General features: G+C 36.8%; 4 protein-coding genes across 10 annotated transcripts; 2 read left to right on the top strand and 2 right to left on the bottom strand.

Annotated features, from left to right (window-relative positions):
* Positions 1-402: 402 nt before the first annotated feature.
* LOC141914789 (non-structural maintenance of chromosomes element 1 homolog) lies at positions 403-2,542 on the bottom strand. The gene is made up of 7 exons (XM_074806089.1): positions 2,454-2,542; positions 1,690-1,959; positions 1,518-1,595; positions 1,293-1,433; positions 1,052-1,171; positions 756-900; positions 403-636 (listed from the first exon to the last, which is right to left on the bottom strand). Exons 2-7 carry the CDS (start codon positions 1,927-1,929, stop codon positions 542-544), a joined length of 819 nt encoding a protein of 272 aa, XP_074662190.1. The 5' UTR covers positions 1,930-1,959; positions 2,454-2,542; the 3' UTR covers positions 403-541.
* Positions 2,543-2,789: 247 nt separating this feature from the next.
* LOC141904480 (UBX domain-containing protein 1-like) lies at positions 2,790-5,306 on the top strand. Of its 2 annotated transcripts, none has more exons than XM_074793072.1 (9): positions 2,790-2,944; positions 3,124-3,177; positions 3,272-3,403; positions 3,504-3,635; positions 3,722-3,841; positions 3,921-4,044; positions 4,164-4,277; positions 4,631-4,811; positions 4,902-5,302. In XM_074793072.1, the coding sequence occupies exons 1-9, from the start codon at positions 2,892-2,894 to the stop codon at positions 4,943-4,945; spliced, it is 954 nt and encodes a 317-aa protein (XP_074649173.1). In that variant the 5' UTR covers positions 2,790-2,891; the 3' UTR covers positions 4,946-5,302. The 2 variants fall into 2 exon arrangements, with proteins under 2 accessions (XP_074649173.1, XP_074649180.1); XM_074793079.1 differs by having other exon boundaries at positions 2,896-3,035; positions 4,902-5,306.
* Positions 5,307-5,352: 46 nt separating this feature from the next.
* On the bottom strand, positions 5,353-6,350 carry LOC141904496 (putative palmitoyltransferase ZDHHC24). Its single transcript, XM_074793089.1, has one exon. It carries the CDS (start codon positions 6,305-6,307, stop codon positions 5,393-5,395), a length of 915 nt encoding a protein of 304 aa, XP_074649190.1. The 5' UTR covers positions 6,308-6,350; the 3' UTR covers positions 5,353-5,392.
* A 37-nt stretch (positions 6,351-6,387) lies between these two features.
* Positions 6,388-15,768, top strand: LOC141902902 (RNA-binding protein 25-like). 6 transcript variants are annotated; one of them, XM_074790839.1, is made up of 21 exons: positions 6,388-6,510; positions 6,672-6,742; positions 6,914-6,948; positions 7,077-7,154; positions 7,540-7,632; positions 7,752-7,809; positions 7,911-8,002; positions 8,083-8,358; positions 8,788-8,868; positions 10,775-11,013; positions 11,697-11,723; positions 11,929-11,952; positions 12,696-12,792; positions 12,881-12,970; positions 13,052-13,125; positions 13,270-13,284; positions 13,722-13,872; positions 13,967-14,192; positions 14,355-14,617; positions 14,898-15,044; positions 15,181-15,768. In XM_074790839.1, exons 2-21 carry the CDS (start codon positions 6,673-6,675, stop codon positions 15,271-15,273), a joined length of 2,229 nt encoding a protein of 742 aa, XP_074646940.1. In that variant the 5' UTR covers positions 6,388-6,510; position 6,672; the 3' UTR covers positions 15,274-15,768. The 6 variants fall into 6 exon arrangements, with proteins under 6 accessions (XP_074646940.1, XP_074646957.1, XP_074646948.1 ...); XM_074790856.1 differs by lacking the exon at positions 11,929-11,952; XM_074790847.1 differs by lacking the exon at positions 13,270-13,284.
* Positions 15,769-15,775: the final 7 nt, after the last annotated feature.

The following is a 15,775-nucleotide window of genomic DNA, read 5'->3' as shown; positions in this document are numbered from 1 at the left end:
ACGACTGATTTTATGGGCATATATTATTCATTAAAATGCGGACATTTTATATAGACTCTTGGTCAAGGTCAAAACGCCATATTTTGATGGCCAATATTTTCGTAATTCTAGGCTTACGGAGTTGAAACCAACCAGTTGTACATTCCGGAATTTTTTTTCAGATTTTGGGTCATTTCTTATTAACCCCTTAGGGCCAAATACGTTAGCTCACATTTGTTATCTCAGGTTTTCAGTTTTTATTGTTCCTCAATCCTGTCTGCTGTAATGCTATAAAATAGGACTCGAGCTAATACTGGTTATTCGTGAAAGAGATATGAATACAAAACGTTTCCTGATGAGAGAAATATGAAATAATCGTTCATGTATCAATGAAGAAGCAGAGAAGGAAAATGGATATCTTAATTGCAAAAAATTAAGCTCAACGATTTATTTACAGATTTCTATAAACATATGTACATGTTACGAATTGCACCATAAGGATTATTATTGAACATCGGCAGCAGTCATGTGAAGTCAACGATCGGACTATTACTGATAATAATCAGGCTCTTCTCTTGCGAGTTGTACGTGATCTCTGTTGACTATCCTGTGATTCCGTAGACTGCGAGGCCTTCATTGGACTATCATCAGGCCCACCTAAAAAGAGAGGGTACATTTCCCAGTAGGTAAATTCATCTAATTAGCTGAAAAATAATGCGCTCTATGGGCAAACAATACTGAGAGCATTTATGCATACAACTATGCCATATACTAACGTTTTCTCGGCTGGGGTATCTCGTGAATCCAAGGAGCCTTGCATCGCTTTTCAGGGCAACAGGCATTAGCATTTGCATTACGAGCGAAATAAGTAGCCGCACAATGTATATGTAGTTTCACATCACACTGAGCACAAGCTTGACCCTTAAAAATGAAGAGTTTTATGCAATACATGGATTGCCATCTGTATATTCAATTATTCCATAATCTCCTTGCATTGCAGAATTATAATTTTCCTATACACATTGCGATCAACTCTAACTTAAAACTTTTAAATCAGATTACTATCTCTTACCTGTAAACATATTCTTTTACACATAGTACAAATGACAACATGATCTTCAAACTGCGTCTTCATATATTGATCTAGTTCGAGGAGACTGCGAGTATCTAGTGATATCTCACCATCTGTTATCTGAAGATCAAAATACCTACACGCTATGATAATATCAATGTAAAGCATACCGACTAATCATTGTAATTATCTGTTTTTTGCCTTATGTACCAGGTAGTGAGGGATTTATAATGAAGCATACCGTTATCCATTTATTCTTTTCTAAATCATGAAGGAATTCCTCTGCGTGGGTCTTGCTCACTTTTTTCTCCATTTCTGCCCCGATATTGAGAACATTAACGGTCGTCGTGCAGCCTTCGTCTGTTTGTACTATCGCTTCAATCTAAAAATGAGTTAAACTCTTGTTAAATTTAGGCTAATAATAACTGTAGAGTAATTTCGCTGAAATTTCCAATTGTATACATACAATTTTCTTGAACAGTTCAAGGTCATTAGGTGTATATGTTGGACACATTCTCGTAATATTAGTTTCATGTAAATTCACCTGAAATTTCAAATTTATAAATCAAGCATATTTTTAGTATATCCAAACTTGGTACTATCTGGAAAGATTAAGACTTTCAAAGGAACATACTCACTAAAGCATAAAACTGTCCTCCTGTTTGTTCACTTGTACCCTTCTTAATTTCCATTCCAAACGGCTTTAAGGAGCTGTTGATCGTGATGACAAAGTTTCCCAGGCGACTCATGTCGGGCTCTTCTTCAAAACGTGTACAGACATTTTGATACAGCAACTTCACATGACGGCAATCTAGAATACCCCTCGACATAAACGCTTGCAGAAATAACTGTTGGGATTCTTTTAGTTGACGTGACATTGCTTTCTTCAAATCAAAAAGTTTGTAGACCTAAAAAAGAATAGAAAATCGTTAGTAAATTAACAAACTTGAGTCACAAACAAATCAAATGACATTTCAGTTTGCATCAAGTAAGTTTTAGTAATATAAGTATTGATCTCAGTTTCAACCAGTCAACTCAGTTCGCAGTGCTCCTCTGCTGTAAACTTAACTCTCAACTGCGTACGTACTGAAGTATACTGGCGTGGCGTTGACACTAAAATTAAAAGGTTTTCAGTGAAGTCTCAGTAGGTTCGGTCAGGTAGTATTAAAAAAACACTGCATACACTGTGTGTGCCACTGCCACTGGACATCTGCGGCTGGGGGGCACTCCTGCAGTATTTTTTTTCTTCAACTTTTTATTTTAGTTTACAGTTTTACTTTTAGAGTCTCAGCGTGATTTTCAGTCAGACTTTTAACACAGCCTCAGGCAGGAACCTAATTTAATACGGTGTCAGTCACTGTCGGTGGTGAATCCAAACAAAAAAGACAATGAAAACACACACCTGTATAGAAATGTATTTACACCTATCCGGATAAATCGTCTTCAAATCAATGGAGGAGTTAACTTTATTGGCGAGATTAGTTCGCGGGGTTATGTCTACAACGCGTATCTAAATTTTCCAAGTATCAAAGTCCAGATCGGTGTTTTAAACATACCTTTCACGGTATGTAGAAACAATTTTCGATTAAGGCTAAAGATAACGAAGAAAATCTAATTCTATTTGGCATAGCAAATAGCCTTGCAATTAATTGAGTAAAGTTTGCGTCTCATTTAGGTGAAAAAATACCAAACAAACGAAATGCATGAATATTCGATAAATCGGTACGACATTCATGACATAGCGACTCCTAGTGAGAAGCCGACAAATTACTGGTGACAATTCGACAATTCGCAGACAAGCTAATCTAATCACTAACCAAGAAGAATCACTAATACCAAGATGCCGACCGATATAGAAACCCTATTAGAGATGGGCTTTTCAAAGCCTAAGGCGTAAGTGCACTTGTTTTAATTGCTTCCTATCTATATCGACCATGAAAATCAATCTCATTCTCGGTGGACGTGGTCGTGGTGACCGCCGTGTGTAAGTGAAGCGACATATATTTGTTCTCTGAAACCAAAAAAGATAATTCTTTGACCGAGTGGTTAATGATGTTTTCATTGGATTGCAGGGAAAAGGCCTTGAAAGAGACACACTACAAAGGCGTAGATGTGGCGATGGAATGGTAAATTCAAGGAAAAAAACTTTATGAATTTGATTGAGTCAGAAGAGTTATTTCGAAAAGTTATGATTTTAATATCTATTCTTTAACTATAAAGGTTATTTGCTCATCAAGATGATCCCGATCCTGAGCCTGCACCGCCATCAGTTGATGATGAAATGGAAGAAACCCCTGCAAGTTCTGATACAGCCATGACGGCACAGCAGCCAATGTCTTTAAAATGTGATGAGTAAGCAATCTAATAAGATCCTAATTTAACAACAGTCAGTGCAGGTTGAAGGTAGACACTGGAAGCCAAATGATATTAACGTGTTAGTATAATTTTCTAGCTGTGGTAAATTATTAAGAGATGAGGATGCAGTACAGTTACACGCTGCAAGATCTGGTCATTCGAATTTCTCTGAATCTACGGAAGAAATCAAACCACTGACAGAGGAGGAAAAACAAGAACAATTAGCCAGGTTGATTTTTCATTAACTCCTCATTAATCATCGTAACAAAATTCAAGCTATTCTCGTAAGTGCTCTGAAAAATGTTTTCATTTTAGGATTCAAGAAAAATTAAAAGAAAAAAGGGTAGAAAAAGCTAAAAAGGAGCAGGAAGAGGCTCGTGAAAAAGAAAAATTGAGAAGAATTCAAGGCAGAGATCTGACAGCCGCAAAACAAAAGTATGAATAGTAAGATTTCTCAGTATGTTGCATTAAGATTTCAGTTCTCATGGTCAGATATTTTTTTGGTTGAATTCAGGATGAAGGACGATGAAATGAAACAACTTGCTGAACAAAGACGAAGAGAAAAACACGAGGAAAAATTGGCCCGGCAAAAAGTCAGAGAACAAATTGAGGAAGATAAGAAAGCCAGAGCTGCTAAAGTATGTACAAATTCAATTAGATCAAATGTTTAAGGGATATGACTTTCTTGAAAGGCTTTGAGACAATGATTTTGTCAAATTCGAAATGAAACATCTGTTTCTGATTTATTTGTTTTCAGTTTCCAAAACAAGGACAACAGACTGCAACAGTTACACCAGCATCACAGCCAGTACCCGCTCCAGCCACTGCTTCTCCTGCTGTAAAAAAAACCTATGATAAATCTAGAATTCAGGTAAAATCCGGTTGCGGTAGTGATTGTTACTACAGAGGAGTCCCTACAACTCCTTGATTCCCTATATAAAAACTCTATATCGATACAGTTGGAACCTGGATATTTTAACCAATTAGGCACTTACTAATTGGTTTAGGTAGTGTAAAGGATACAAATTTGCTTACATAACCACCAAATTAATGGTTCACTGAGATAAACAGTACTAATCTAGGAGTCTACTGTAATTGTGATATGAAAGTGATGGCGACACTTTCTTCTTGAAATGTCCTTAATATCCAGGAATGATCTGAAGGGACCCTGTACTAGATAACTAAGCCTCGATATATTCAAAAGATAGAATTATATTATTGTAGATCCGATTAATGGACGGTGAATGCGTGACGGAAACATTTGATGTGAAAAGTGAACTAGCTCGTGTACGATTGTTTATTCAAATGAAACTCGGAGATCCTTGCGCTCAATTTGCTTTAATGACTACTTATCCAAGAAAAGTATTTACTGACGAAGATATGGAGAAGCCATTGAGCGAATTAGGTATTGGTTTAGGCTAATGTTGCAATACTTACTTGCAATACTTATACTAGCATGGTGACTAAATGGTTCATTCCCTGATTTTCATTGTAGGTTTGGTTCCATCAGCTGTTCTTATTGTGACGAAACAAAAGTGATTATAACTATAAATTAGAGATTAATTGTGCAAGCGAACCATTGTTTTAATGCGGATACTGTACGAGACTTGACACATGGGGGAAATATCTCCATCGAAGTCATAGCGACTGATTTCAGTTTTGTTGCCATGAGAAATAAGCAGCGTATAATTCAACCTATAGCTGATTTTGCTTACAGAAGCCTTAAAGTAAAAATAAACACAATCGGTCTACCAGTAATTGATGATTTATTTTACAAAAACCAGTGAAAAGATATTTCTATGAAATGTGGAAAAAAATACCATTCAACATCACGTGCAGTTTATGATTTTTGATCATCCAGCAAATGCATCTAGAGAAACATGTTTAAGAATAAAAACTTGTATTTTGGACAGTAGAGTCGAAATTTACATCATATTGATTGTAATAAAGTTGTTTATTTATAAATGATGTCTTAATTCCTGATCTTTACCTACTCTTCCAATGGATTCCATCACCGACTGGTGATGTCGTTAGTGGTATTATGAAATTCACAATCCAGTATGGACCAAAAACTGTTCTAATTCTACTAATCAAAGTCCCGACTTGAATATAGTCAGAAATACTCTTGCTCATTTCACGTTCAGTGCTTCCAATGAGCGATATAAACATACCAACACTGAATAGTACAACAGCCATACACAGTGAGCTTAAACACAAGTATACTTGCCAGATCAGGTAAATCTGAGTAATAGGCAATGACCCTATAGCAACAAGGACAAATTGTATGACGGGAATAAAAGCTACAAATTCTCCTGAAAATATATTGATATAGCTGTATAGGTATGCAGAAATCAGATAGATTGCATATGCATTTGTTAATAAAATGTAAAATACACAAACAATATAATATCGTCTGTTAAAGAATCCGACGCAAACATTTGCAAAAAAGCAATGGTGATCGCGCTTTAAAATGCATATCTGACACACTTTACAATGATGGCTTCTTGGAGGAGCATTTTGTTCGCAGATGATACAATAGTTCCAACCTAATTGCGGCACTTCACTGGCTCTAGGTTGGCAGGGTTTCCACTGGCTTTCATGACGTCTTAATAGAATCCAATTCGTAATTCCTTCCATCAGCACGAAAAAGAAAATGCATACTCTTATCCAATAATCAGGCGGGTGCGGATAAAGTTTAGGTAGCACTATACAAGGTATACAGAATGTCAAGCTCGTGATCATACACCAGAAAAATATAAGCCCAAATCGACCGATTTTCAGTGTGTCGATTCGTCGTCCTAACGTCAGGTTTTGTCGTCCAGTGTTATGGTATGCAACGTTAACTAGTTTTTCTTTCAGAGACCTGCGCCCATGAAGGACTTCGCTCTCAGAAAAATGCATCCTTTCCTATTTTCACCAATAAAATTTGATTTGACAGCTGCCAACAGCAAGCAACTGGCGCCATCTACCGACAATCATCGGTGTCAATGGCTAATTGGTCGATGGAATTGTGGGTAGTGATTCGTGCTTTCTTTTCTCGTGAGGAAAATATCGAAATAAAAACGCTAGAAACATTTATACAAACTAACTGAAGACATATCTAGGTAGGTATTCATAAAAAAGAGTAGACGCTTTATTGCAAGATAGTCACTTGATATTGATATCTCGTTGGGAAATGCGTAAAATTCGGTCTGAAATGTCGAAAAGACGGACAGCAAGTGATGTATAGTCTGGGTTTCAACCGTTCATTATTACTCATTTCCAGGATGTCTTATCCACCAAGGCCCCCAATGATGTCAGGCATGCCGCCTCCAGTAACATATGGTTTTCCTATGGGTAAGTTATATATTATATTTAGGGATCAGGCAGAAGAGCATTCTGAAACATCAGGTTGATAATTATTTTTTATTTTTTTTGTCGCAATGAATTGAATGACCATCAATTTAACCTCACCAATATGTATGTGTATGTTTTATATATATATATGTGTATGTTTTTCATTTGTAGGAATGATGTCCATGCCACAAGTTATGCCTCCAAATGTAAGCATTATCTCAACAATATTAAAGTCAAAGTTCTATTATTTCATATTCTAAATGTGTTTAAGTTTGTTTAAGGGTCTATGAAAATTTCACTGTGATTTTTGAGGTTGAAATGTATCATTTTACAGATGATGAGTCATTCTCTTTCTATGCAAAAGCAACCAAAAAAATTGATTCCACAAGAAATACCTCAGTTAAGAAAAAAGGTGAGTTCCTTGATGGGAATATTTTTGTTTCTTGGGCTTCATGAGACTCTTATTCCGTCTGTATGTGTGTCTGCCTTTCAGCTACTTAGCTTTGTTATTTTTGTGTCGATGTTGATGAAACTTGGCTACAAAGTATGGGGGACTCATTGTGCAGTGCAGAGTGGGCCTAATGTGCCATCTAGTGGCAGAATTAGGCACTAAAAACTGTTTCTTGACACGACCTCATAACTGAGAAATTGAGTTTGAGCCCGAGAACCTTTATGGCTTGTCTCCATAAAGTATTCAATGTTAATTTTTTTCTGAACATAGGTTTCAACTTCCATGATATGGAAGTTCTGCTTGCTGTTGACATTTTTGATGAATTCTCTTAAATTGTTTTGTTCAGGATCATGATGGAGAAAATAAGCCAGTGACGACTGTATTTGTTGGTAACATTGCTGATCGCGCACCAGATCCAATGGTTAAACAGATGCTTCAGGTAATTACTGTTTTGTAGAATGTAATATATTGAGTTGAAGGTATATATGATGTTAACCTTAAACTCATTTAAATGAAACATTTGCTTGAGTTGAATCTTATTTTGATTGATGTTTGCAGCGGTGTGGCAATGTTCTTAGTTGGAAACGTGTTCAAGGTGCCTCAGGAAAATTACAAGGTAATCAGATATCACTTGTATTTTGTATGTTGACTGCAACGCTGAATTATATTTGAATGATTTTGGTTCCTTATTAAAACTTTGACGGATTGATTTTGTAGCTTTTGGATTTTGTGAGTACGATGATCCGGAATCTACCTGGAGATGTATAAGGCTACTGAATGAATGGCAAATATGCGAGAAAAAACTAGTTGTAAGTTTTTGGAACTCTTAGTTTTATATCTTACTGTTTTTAATATGAAAACATGCAATAATGCTGAAAATACATCATAGGTAAAAGTCGATGCAAAAACGAAAGCTCTTCTCGATGAATACAAGAAGAAAAAGAGAGCGAAACAAAGTGGAAAAAAGGCCGACTCTGAGAATGGAAATGGCGAAGAAGGTGAAACGGAAGATGATAGTTTGGATGAATTCACGATGAGGGAAGATCGTGTAGCGAAGGCTGGACTGGACGCGATAATGCGCGAATATCACGATGATTTGACGAGAGATCCCGTTGCGGAGGAACAAAACCGTCGTCCTAGAAAACAAAAAGAGGAAAAAGATACGGTGAGTTTTTATTCATATAGTAATAGGGTTGTAGTGAGCGTAACAAAGTCAGAAACTTGTTAACGTCGGGAAAAATTTAAGGATAGGCCCTGATCAGTGCTTACATTTTAGGAAGAATCCTGAAAGTGTTGAAAAGTGTTCACTTTTTGAACTCGATGCTATCACAGGAAAGTTCTGCTGACAAATTTTAATTACTGCTTATTATGTCTTGTTATGTGGAATTCAACTGGGCCTATTATCAAGACATAGCCACCTGCCCTCTCTGATTAGCAAAAGTCTATAGTAAACGCCACTTGTCTTTTTGGATTCGGGAAAAGTGCTGACTTAATCGCCTCAGTCCGACTGCTATAAACCTTGGAGTGACATGCAGGATCAAGTGACCTCAGAAGAAGTATCCCTCATTCTGAATGTTTTACTTTATCATTATAGGGCATTGAGGATATGGACATGGAAGATGACAAGAAGGATCTCATAAACCGGGAAATTAAATTTTTCCGTGATTCGCATAAGGTGAGAACGCTAGTGCTGATTCGATCCTGTAACCTCACAGGAATATCATTTATTGTTTATGTCCGACCCGTCGACAGCTTGTATTAAAGACAAAACAAATATTCAACAAATCAAGAAATTCTGCATGACATTGAGTTATATTCTTATATAAGCTCGAATCTTGATGAATACTATAAGTTAATCATCGAATGCCTTTCAACAAGTTGAATCATTCAATATGTTCAATAAATGACGCCCCGTTCTTTTGTTCTATAGTCCTTCTCTAGCAGATGTTAGGGCCCCCATTAATAAAAATTATTTCATATTGGCTAAAACTATAGATTCCCATGGGGATTGACAAGTTACCTACACCAGGCCCCCATAAAGTTGTGTTGGTTGTGTGAAAATAAATTATATTTGGAAACGTTGAGGTGAGTGATCACATATCTCTACAAAATAAGTCACTCATTATTTTCCCCATTGTCAGTTGGACCCCGATGTAGAGGTAAGACTAATTTTTTAGTCGTTGTGTGATATCTTTGTGTGTATTTGTTCGCGAGATGCTTAAAACGTCTTGGCATATGATGAAGTCTGTATATTGTTCTATAGACGTTGCAGTAAAATTCAGTTTGCTTAGCATTTCTCTTTTATCATCACCCGGGTACTGTGATTACCTCTTTTCTCTTCATTATTCTATTTCGTTGCCATCAGAAATCTAAAAGAACCTATCTTCAAAAATGTACCTGTACATCGCTATTTTCCTTGAGGCGCCACTGAATTAGTTGCTTGATTAGGAAGATTTAAATCGATTTGAAACCGCTTGAATAGTGTTTCTTATACATGGCATGGTTGAGTGTTGTTGTTATTAGATAAGATACTTCTCGTAGTAGTTATTATTATTTAAACTAATTAAATACCTGATGCCAACTCTAACCCAAGTTAAATGCAGTTAAACACTGTAGTCGCAGGTTAGTGCCTCTACCTTACAATTCTTTGAAAAACTAGTTATTTCGGTCAAATATTCCATTTGGGCTGCGATGTGTGCCCATCAGGTAAGATGGGACAGCTTGGTGAGTAATACAACATTGTTGATGTAATACGGTTGAAAACTGTGCATGTGAATTTAGTGAAATTTATAATGGTTACAGTTGATTCCACCAATTGTTCATCATAGAATATTCCAATTTTTATTTCGTATCGATTTCAGTTCATATTCAGTATACTTATCGAAATATTGGAGAAAATACCACTTTTTGATTTCTCGCTAGCCTATTATCAGTTTGACGGTACTATCTTTGAAATCAGTTTTCTTGTAGATGGGGAGATATGTTAGGGCCACGCACAGGGGATTCACATCAGGGATTTAGGGGAGATAAAATTGCTTGTCTCTTTCAGTTGTACGCGGAGCTAAGTATTCATCACCAACTCTTCTACACATATTATAAGTATTCATATTTACAGTCGTTTAGCTGAGGTGGGTAAGTTATATGCAATGTAATAAGCGGTGACTAGATCTAAAAACCATAATATTATTACATGCACCATCATTTGAGGCTCACGCTCAGGTCCCATTTACTTGGCATTGGTTGGTATTTGATGATCCTTTGATGATTTTAACCTTGGGGTCAAATTTGAGCCAAAACCATGTAAAGTGGGTCTTGAAAGGAAATATATCCTGAGTGGTATGGTTACTCGTTTTGTAACCGTTCTTAGATCTTCGTCTAACTGCTGTTAATGAGAGGATGTTTTTCTTTTTATGTAACACCTACTGCCGAGCAATAAATGCAAACCGATTCCATATCGGGATTGGTTAACGGTTGCTCGATTTTTGTGTGCGCGTGTCATGTAGCAATTGTCTACATCACTTGAGAGTCGAGTGATTACAGGCCTCTTGATTTAACCATCGGAATCTTATCTCTCATTCCAGGTCGAAAATGACGATAACAGCCAGCAACAATCGCAGCAGCAGCAGTCGCAGCAACCGCAACAGCATCTTCGCGAGAACCGAGATTTCCGCGATCGCGAACGAGAGAGGCGCCGTCGCGAGGAGCGCGAACGGGAATACGAACGCGAGCGAAGAGAACGTGAGAAAGAACGATTACGTCGTGAACGTGAAAGAACGCGATCACGTTCTAGATCAAGAGAACGTTCATCAACAAGAGACCGGTTAGTATTAAAATGATATTGCGAGCAATTCAATTCTCAAGCAGCTTTCCTTTCTTATTATTTCTTTTTGCACTGGTCAAGTTAGTTTTTCTGTTCCTATCAAATCCCATCCTCCCTGAGCAGGGATTCATACCTGATGGCATCGCTAGACTCAACCACAGCACCAAACCCTGCCTTATTAGATCTGGTGTGCAGGTTTGTTGCAGAAAAAGAACTTGCTGCGCTGATCAGATTGCCTTTTTTAGGATCGATGAGGCAAATTTCACAGATGAATTTTAACTGGAAAAACCCGGGATAAAATAAAACAGGATTTCTGATTGGCTGATAATGTCATCATCTTAGCTCTGCACTCGGGCTAGTCAGACACGGTTTTGTATCGTGGTGTGTGTCAATACCATCAGATTCGAATCCCACTAGGGGAGGATGATCATATCATGGCTACAATGTCAGTAGTAGTAATAACAGGTGCTCATACCATGCGTTACCTCAAATTTACTTAACGTAGCATCCTTTGAATGTATTTTCAAAGCCATGTTCTACTATTTTGTTGGTTTTCGTAAGATGTCATTATAGAATATAGATTGTGCTGTCCACTATTGTCCAAATTTTCTCTATCAAATGCATATGTTGAACTATGGTCTTATTTGGCGGTTGTACTATTGAATTGATCATATTATTTTTAGTACGATGCCAGCTACAAAGACCACTCGGTAAGGCTCATTTCCTTATTTCGTCTTTTCTCAATTTTAATTCAGCACCTTCAACTGTTGCAAAGTGTTTCTTGTTCTTATACGGTTTATTACAATTCTAACAATGCAATAGAAATTGAATTGAATAAGTACATTTCTGGTAACATCCCCCTCATATCTATTATTATTTTCTGTATCGGTTTCTTTTCTGTGAAAACATTTTTAGTGCACAGGAATCATTAGCAAAGCGGTAAGAATTACCAATAAAATAGCAATCTTATCTAATATTTCTTTTCTCTTGAGCGCTATATCCCTCCGGCCAATATGGACATATGTTAACTGTCACACTATTTTCTATATTCTGTACGGTTCATGGCATATCTTTATAACCTAAAGGTGCAGAGCAGCAACATAACAGGGTGTCTAGTAGATTTTTGTCTTCATTAAAAAGAATCGGTGGTTGACCGTACTAATTTTATTTCGTGATTCTGATGATTCCTGTTATTAACAAATGAAAAAGCAATCATGATTGAATGAAAGGCATTAATCGCCACGTAATTACCTAAGATATCGATCAATAGTGGCAATGTGTGGCTGTAATGCTAAATCTTAAGGGTCAAGCAGTGAGCGTGGTTTATATTGGTTCTATTTTACATACCGGTATTAATCAGACCTGGTCATGTCGTATGATAGAAATAATGAGTTCATACTGAAGCCTTGATTAATTGCTGTATGGCTATTTGATGCTAATATTTATACAAAGCCTCTTGTAACCTAACAAATTCAATGAGTAAAGATAAATTTATTGAATAAATCTTTCAAGCGCGAGGTGGTTATACTCAAAATCTTCCCATCTTGATAGTTAATTACCTCTATCCTAGTTGTAATGGTTTCTTAAGGAAGTTTGTAAACGGATATCATTCGTTAATGATAACAATGCAGTTACTTTCATTTTTAGCCAAACTGTTCAAAGTATTTTCTCCATTTTTCCAGGGAACGCAGAGAGAAAGAAGCTGAAGAAGAAGAAGAGATGTATGAACGAAAAAAATTAGAACGCAAACTTCGGGAAAAAGAAACGGCCTACCAAGAGGTAGATCACTGATCAACAATAAACTCAAAAGATGAAATGCAATATCATTCGGGGGCACGTACTCTCATAATTTATTTATGGATTTCAGCGTCTTAAGGTTTGGGAGGCACGAGAGCGCAAGAAAACAAGAGAATATGAAAAAGAAAAAGAGAAGGAGGATGAGAGGAAATTTGAAGAGGTATTTGAAGAGCCTATCTATACGTAGCAAATATATCTCATCGTTTAGATGAATCATTCCCTCTAACTTGTATAATACTAGGCAAAAGAAGGTCGACGTCTGAGGGAATTTCTAGAAGATTATGATGACGAACGAGATGATCCCAAGTTCTATAAGTAAGTTCTCTTTTCAGTGCTTTTATCATCCTACATGTGAGCACCAGCCTTGTTAATGTCATTCACATACATACCCTGCATGGGTTGATTCCTAATCAATAGCAACAACATTTACAAATCTTTGTGCCATTGATATACTTTCAGAGGACGTAACTTTGCGTAAGTAATTTTTATAGGTAATTCGAAAGAAAATGTTGAGAATAATGATTTAACTGAATCCATATGATATGCGGTATTCATTCATTTTGTCTGCCTGATTGAATCATAATGTAGTGCTCATAGTTTGGTCACGCTTAGAGCTATGTCAGTGAAATGGTCATCTGTGTTAATCAGATCGAATGCTCATCTAGTGTTTCTAATCTAGTCAACATATTTTTCTCAAGTATTAACTAAACCATCATTATTCAAGGTGTTGGGAAACCAAGTGTGTTTAAGAATTTCAGTCTCCAGGTATCAAAGAGTGTGATACACAAAGTCCATGTGTATCTCGGTTCAGGTCCATTTGATTTTGGTTATCTGGTTGTCTCCTGTTGCTCCCAAATAAGAATTGCTCATTGACTATTTCAATCTCTTCAACGTGATAGCTATCCTTACAGGGGAAGTGCTCTGTCTAGAAGACTGAAGGAACGAGAAAAGGAAATAGAAGCTGATACCCGAGACAGACAACGTGAAAAAGAAGAAATCGAAGAAATCAGACGAAAGTTGTTAGAAGAAGGTCATCCTGATCCAGAAGGAGAAGTTGCAAGGGTAGGTGTAGTTACCTACAGACAAGTGCGATTTCAGCCGATATCACTTTGCTAATCATATCTCTGACATAAATGAATTGTTTGATGACTTTCAGATTGAAGACGAACGCAATGAGCACCTTCGTCCACGATTAAAACTAGAACATGAACCGCTCGTATCGGAAACACCGAAACCCGTTGTCGATGAACCACCACCACAAGTCATTCCATTAGAAGAAGTACAACAGCCTGATGAAGAACAGATGGAACAACCACGAATCTTGCCTGAGGGAACTTTAAATCTTGTCGGCCCAATGAAAGATGCAGAGAGTACATCAACTGGTAAATAATGAAGTTTTTGTTTCGATATTATCGTAATTGTCAAATGGCACAAAGTATAGTATATCAAGTAGTCAATGATTGCTATCAACAATTCATAAAGACTAGTCTTTGTGAATTTTGTTACTTATTGAATTCATTTTTTCGATATTTCATCTTCTACAGACAGCCCGAGTGAGATGCCGCCACGAAAGAAAAAGATGACGGTGAGCGAAGCATTTAATCAGGACGACGAGGAAGAAGCTGAAGCTAAACGTCGTAAATTAACCCTGCCAGACAGTATGGATCAGTCTAAACCTGAATTACCCGCAAAACCTCCAACATCGGCCGAGGAAAAACGCAAATTCATCAAAACGCTTATAGAACAGATTCCAACTGGAAAAGAAGAGCTGTTCGCATATAAAATGGATTGGACTATGGTAGATCAGGTACATACATCTAAACATGATATTTGTAGGACTGAAAACTTATCTAGTGCTAGAACTAGTTATGAAGAAAGAGGAAAACATATTTCTTAACACGTTTGCTGCCAGCTTGATAATACAATGCTGCCCCCAATTGCCAATACGAATATACTCGTAGGTTGGCACTGGTGACAGAAATGGAAGTATTCGAGTATATTCGTAGCCTGCAGCGAACGTGACAGGGACATTTAAACATGTCTTTTCTGTAAAAAATCTCAAGGTCAATATTTATGATGTTTTACAGTCGTTAATGGATAAACGAATAAAACCATGGGTGAATAAGAAGATAGTCGAATATATTGGAGAAGAGGAAGCAACTTTAGTAGAATTTATATGTCAAAAAGTGATAGCCAACAGTACCCCTCATAACATACTGGATGATGTAGCTATGGTACGTGTTGTAATTGTTCAAACTTTCTCTGCGTATGATCTCGACAAAGAAAATATGATTTCTGGTCATACGTAGCTACATGTAATTTCGATTGTTATTTGAGTGCTTCTGAACGTGAATATCTTATCTATTGTAGGTTTTAGATGAAGAAGCAGAGGTGTTCGTTGTAAAAATGTGGCGATTATTAATCTATGAAACTGAAGCTAAGAAAGCCGGATTAGTTAAGTGATAAGGCTTTGGATGGGCGTTGTTTTGGTAGAAGAACTTTCGTTTATTCTGATATGATTATTTATATGGATGTGGCGTTTTAGCCATGTGATAGTTCCTACACAGATGTGCATTATCAAATTGACATATTGTTTTATTTCTGTGTTGAAAAGTCGATCTCTAACTATCTATTTGGTTAGTCGATATTCATTACCATGGAGTTAAAACATGCTCAAATAGAAGTGAAGCCCATTTTGTTTGTGGTTAACTGAGAAGTCTCCAACTGAAGAATCGTGTCCGCGCCCAATTGAAATATAGCCGTGATGAGTTACATAACGTAATGTATGCACCTTATATCGCTGAGATAATTGTGTTAAGTTTTTGTAAGAGGACATTGTGTGTTACCGGTATTTCAAGGAATGACCAGTGCACAGGCTGGTCTCAATGTTATGCCTTGTACAAATAGATAATTAAGCATATATACGATGAATCTTGTATTTAGGGGGATTTTGATAATAATAACA

This window comes from Tubulanus polymorphus, chromosome 1, assembly GCF_964204645.1.
Source record: "Tubulanus polymorphus chromosome 1, tnTubPoly1.2, whole genome shotgun sequence".
NCBI classification, from domain to species: Eukaryota; Metazoa; Nemertea; class Palaeonemertea; order Tubulaniformes; family Tubulanidae; genus Tubulanus; species Tubulanus polymorphus.
The sequence above is the reverse complement of the archived record's forward strand: the minus strand, read 5'-3'. Positions and strand labels throughout refer to the sequence as shown.

Excerpts from the sequence above, each read along its gene's own strand:
- LOC141904480 (XM_074793072.1), top strand. The coding sequence starts at position 2,892 with ATGCCGACCGATATAGAAACCCTATTAGAGATGGGCTTTTCAAAGCCT. Across the intron at positions 4,045-4,163 it reads AGAAAGCCAGAGCTGCTAAA|TTTCCAAAACAAGGACAACA; the intron begins GTATGTACAAAT and ends ATTTGTTTTCAG. Across the intron at positions 4,812-4,901 it reads GAAGCCATTGAGCGAATTAG|GTTTGGTTCCATCAGCTGTT; the intron begins GTATTGGTTTAG and ends TTTTCATTGTAG.
- LOC141914789 (XM_074806089.1), bottom strand. The coding sequence starts at position 1,929 with ATGTCACGTCAACTAAAAGAATCCCAACAGTTATTTCTGCAAGCGTTT. Across the intron at positions 1,172-1,292 it reads AAAAGAATAAATGGATAACG|ATAACAGATGGTGAGATATC; the intron begins GTATGCTTCATT and ends TTTGATCTTCAG. Across the intron at positions 637-755 it reads GATACCCCAGCCGAGAAAAC|GTGGGCCTGATGATAGTCCA; the intron begins GTTAGTATATGG and ends CTCTCTTTTTAG.
- LOC141904496 (XM_074793089.1), bottom strand. The coding sequence starts at position 6,307 with ATGCATTTTTCTGAGAGCGAAGTCCTTCATGGGCGCAGGTCTCTGAAA.
- LOC141902902 (XM_074790839.1), top strand. The coding sequence starts at position 6,673 with ATGTCTTATCCACCAAGGCCCCCAATGATGTCAGGCATGCCGCCTCCA. Across the intron at positions 7,155-7,539 it reads TACCTCAGTTAAGAAAAAAG|GATCATGATGGAGAAAATAA; the intron begins GTGAGTTCCTTG and ends TGTTTTGTTCAG. Across the intron at positions 8,003-8,082 it reads TATGCGAGAAAAAACTAGTT|GTAAAAGTCGATGCAAAAAC; the intron begins GTAAGTTTTTGG and ends AATACATCATAG.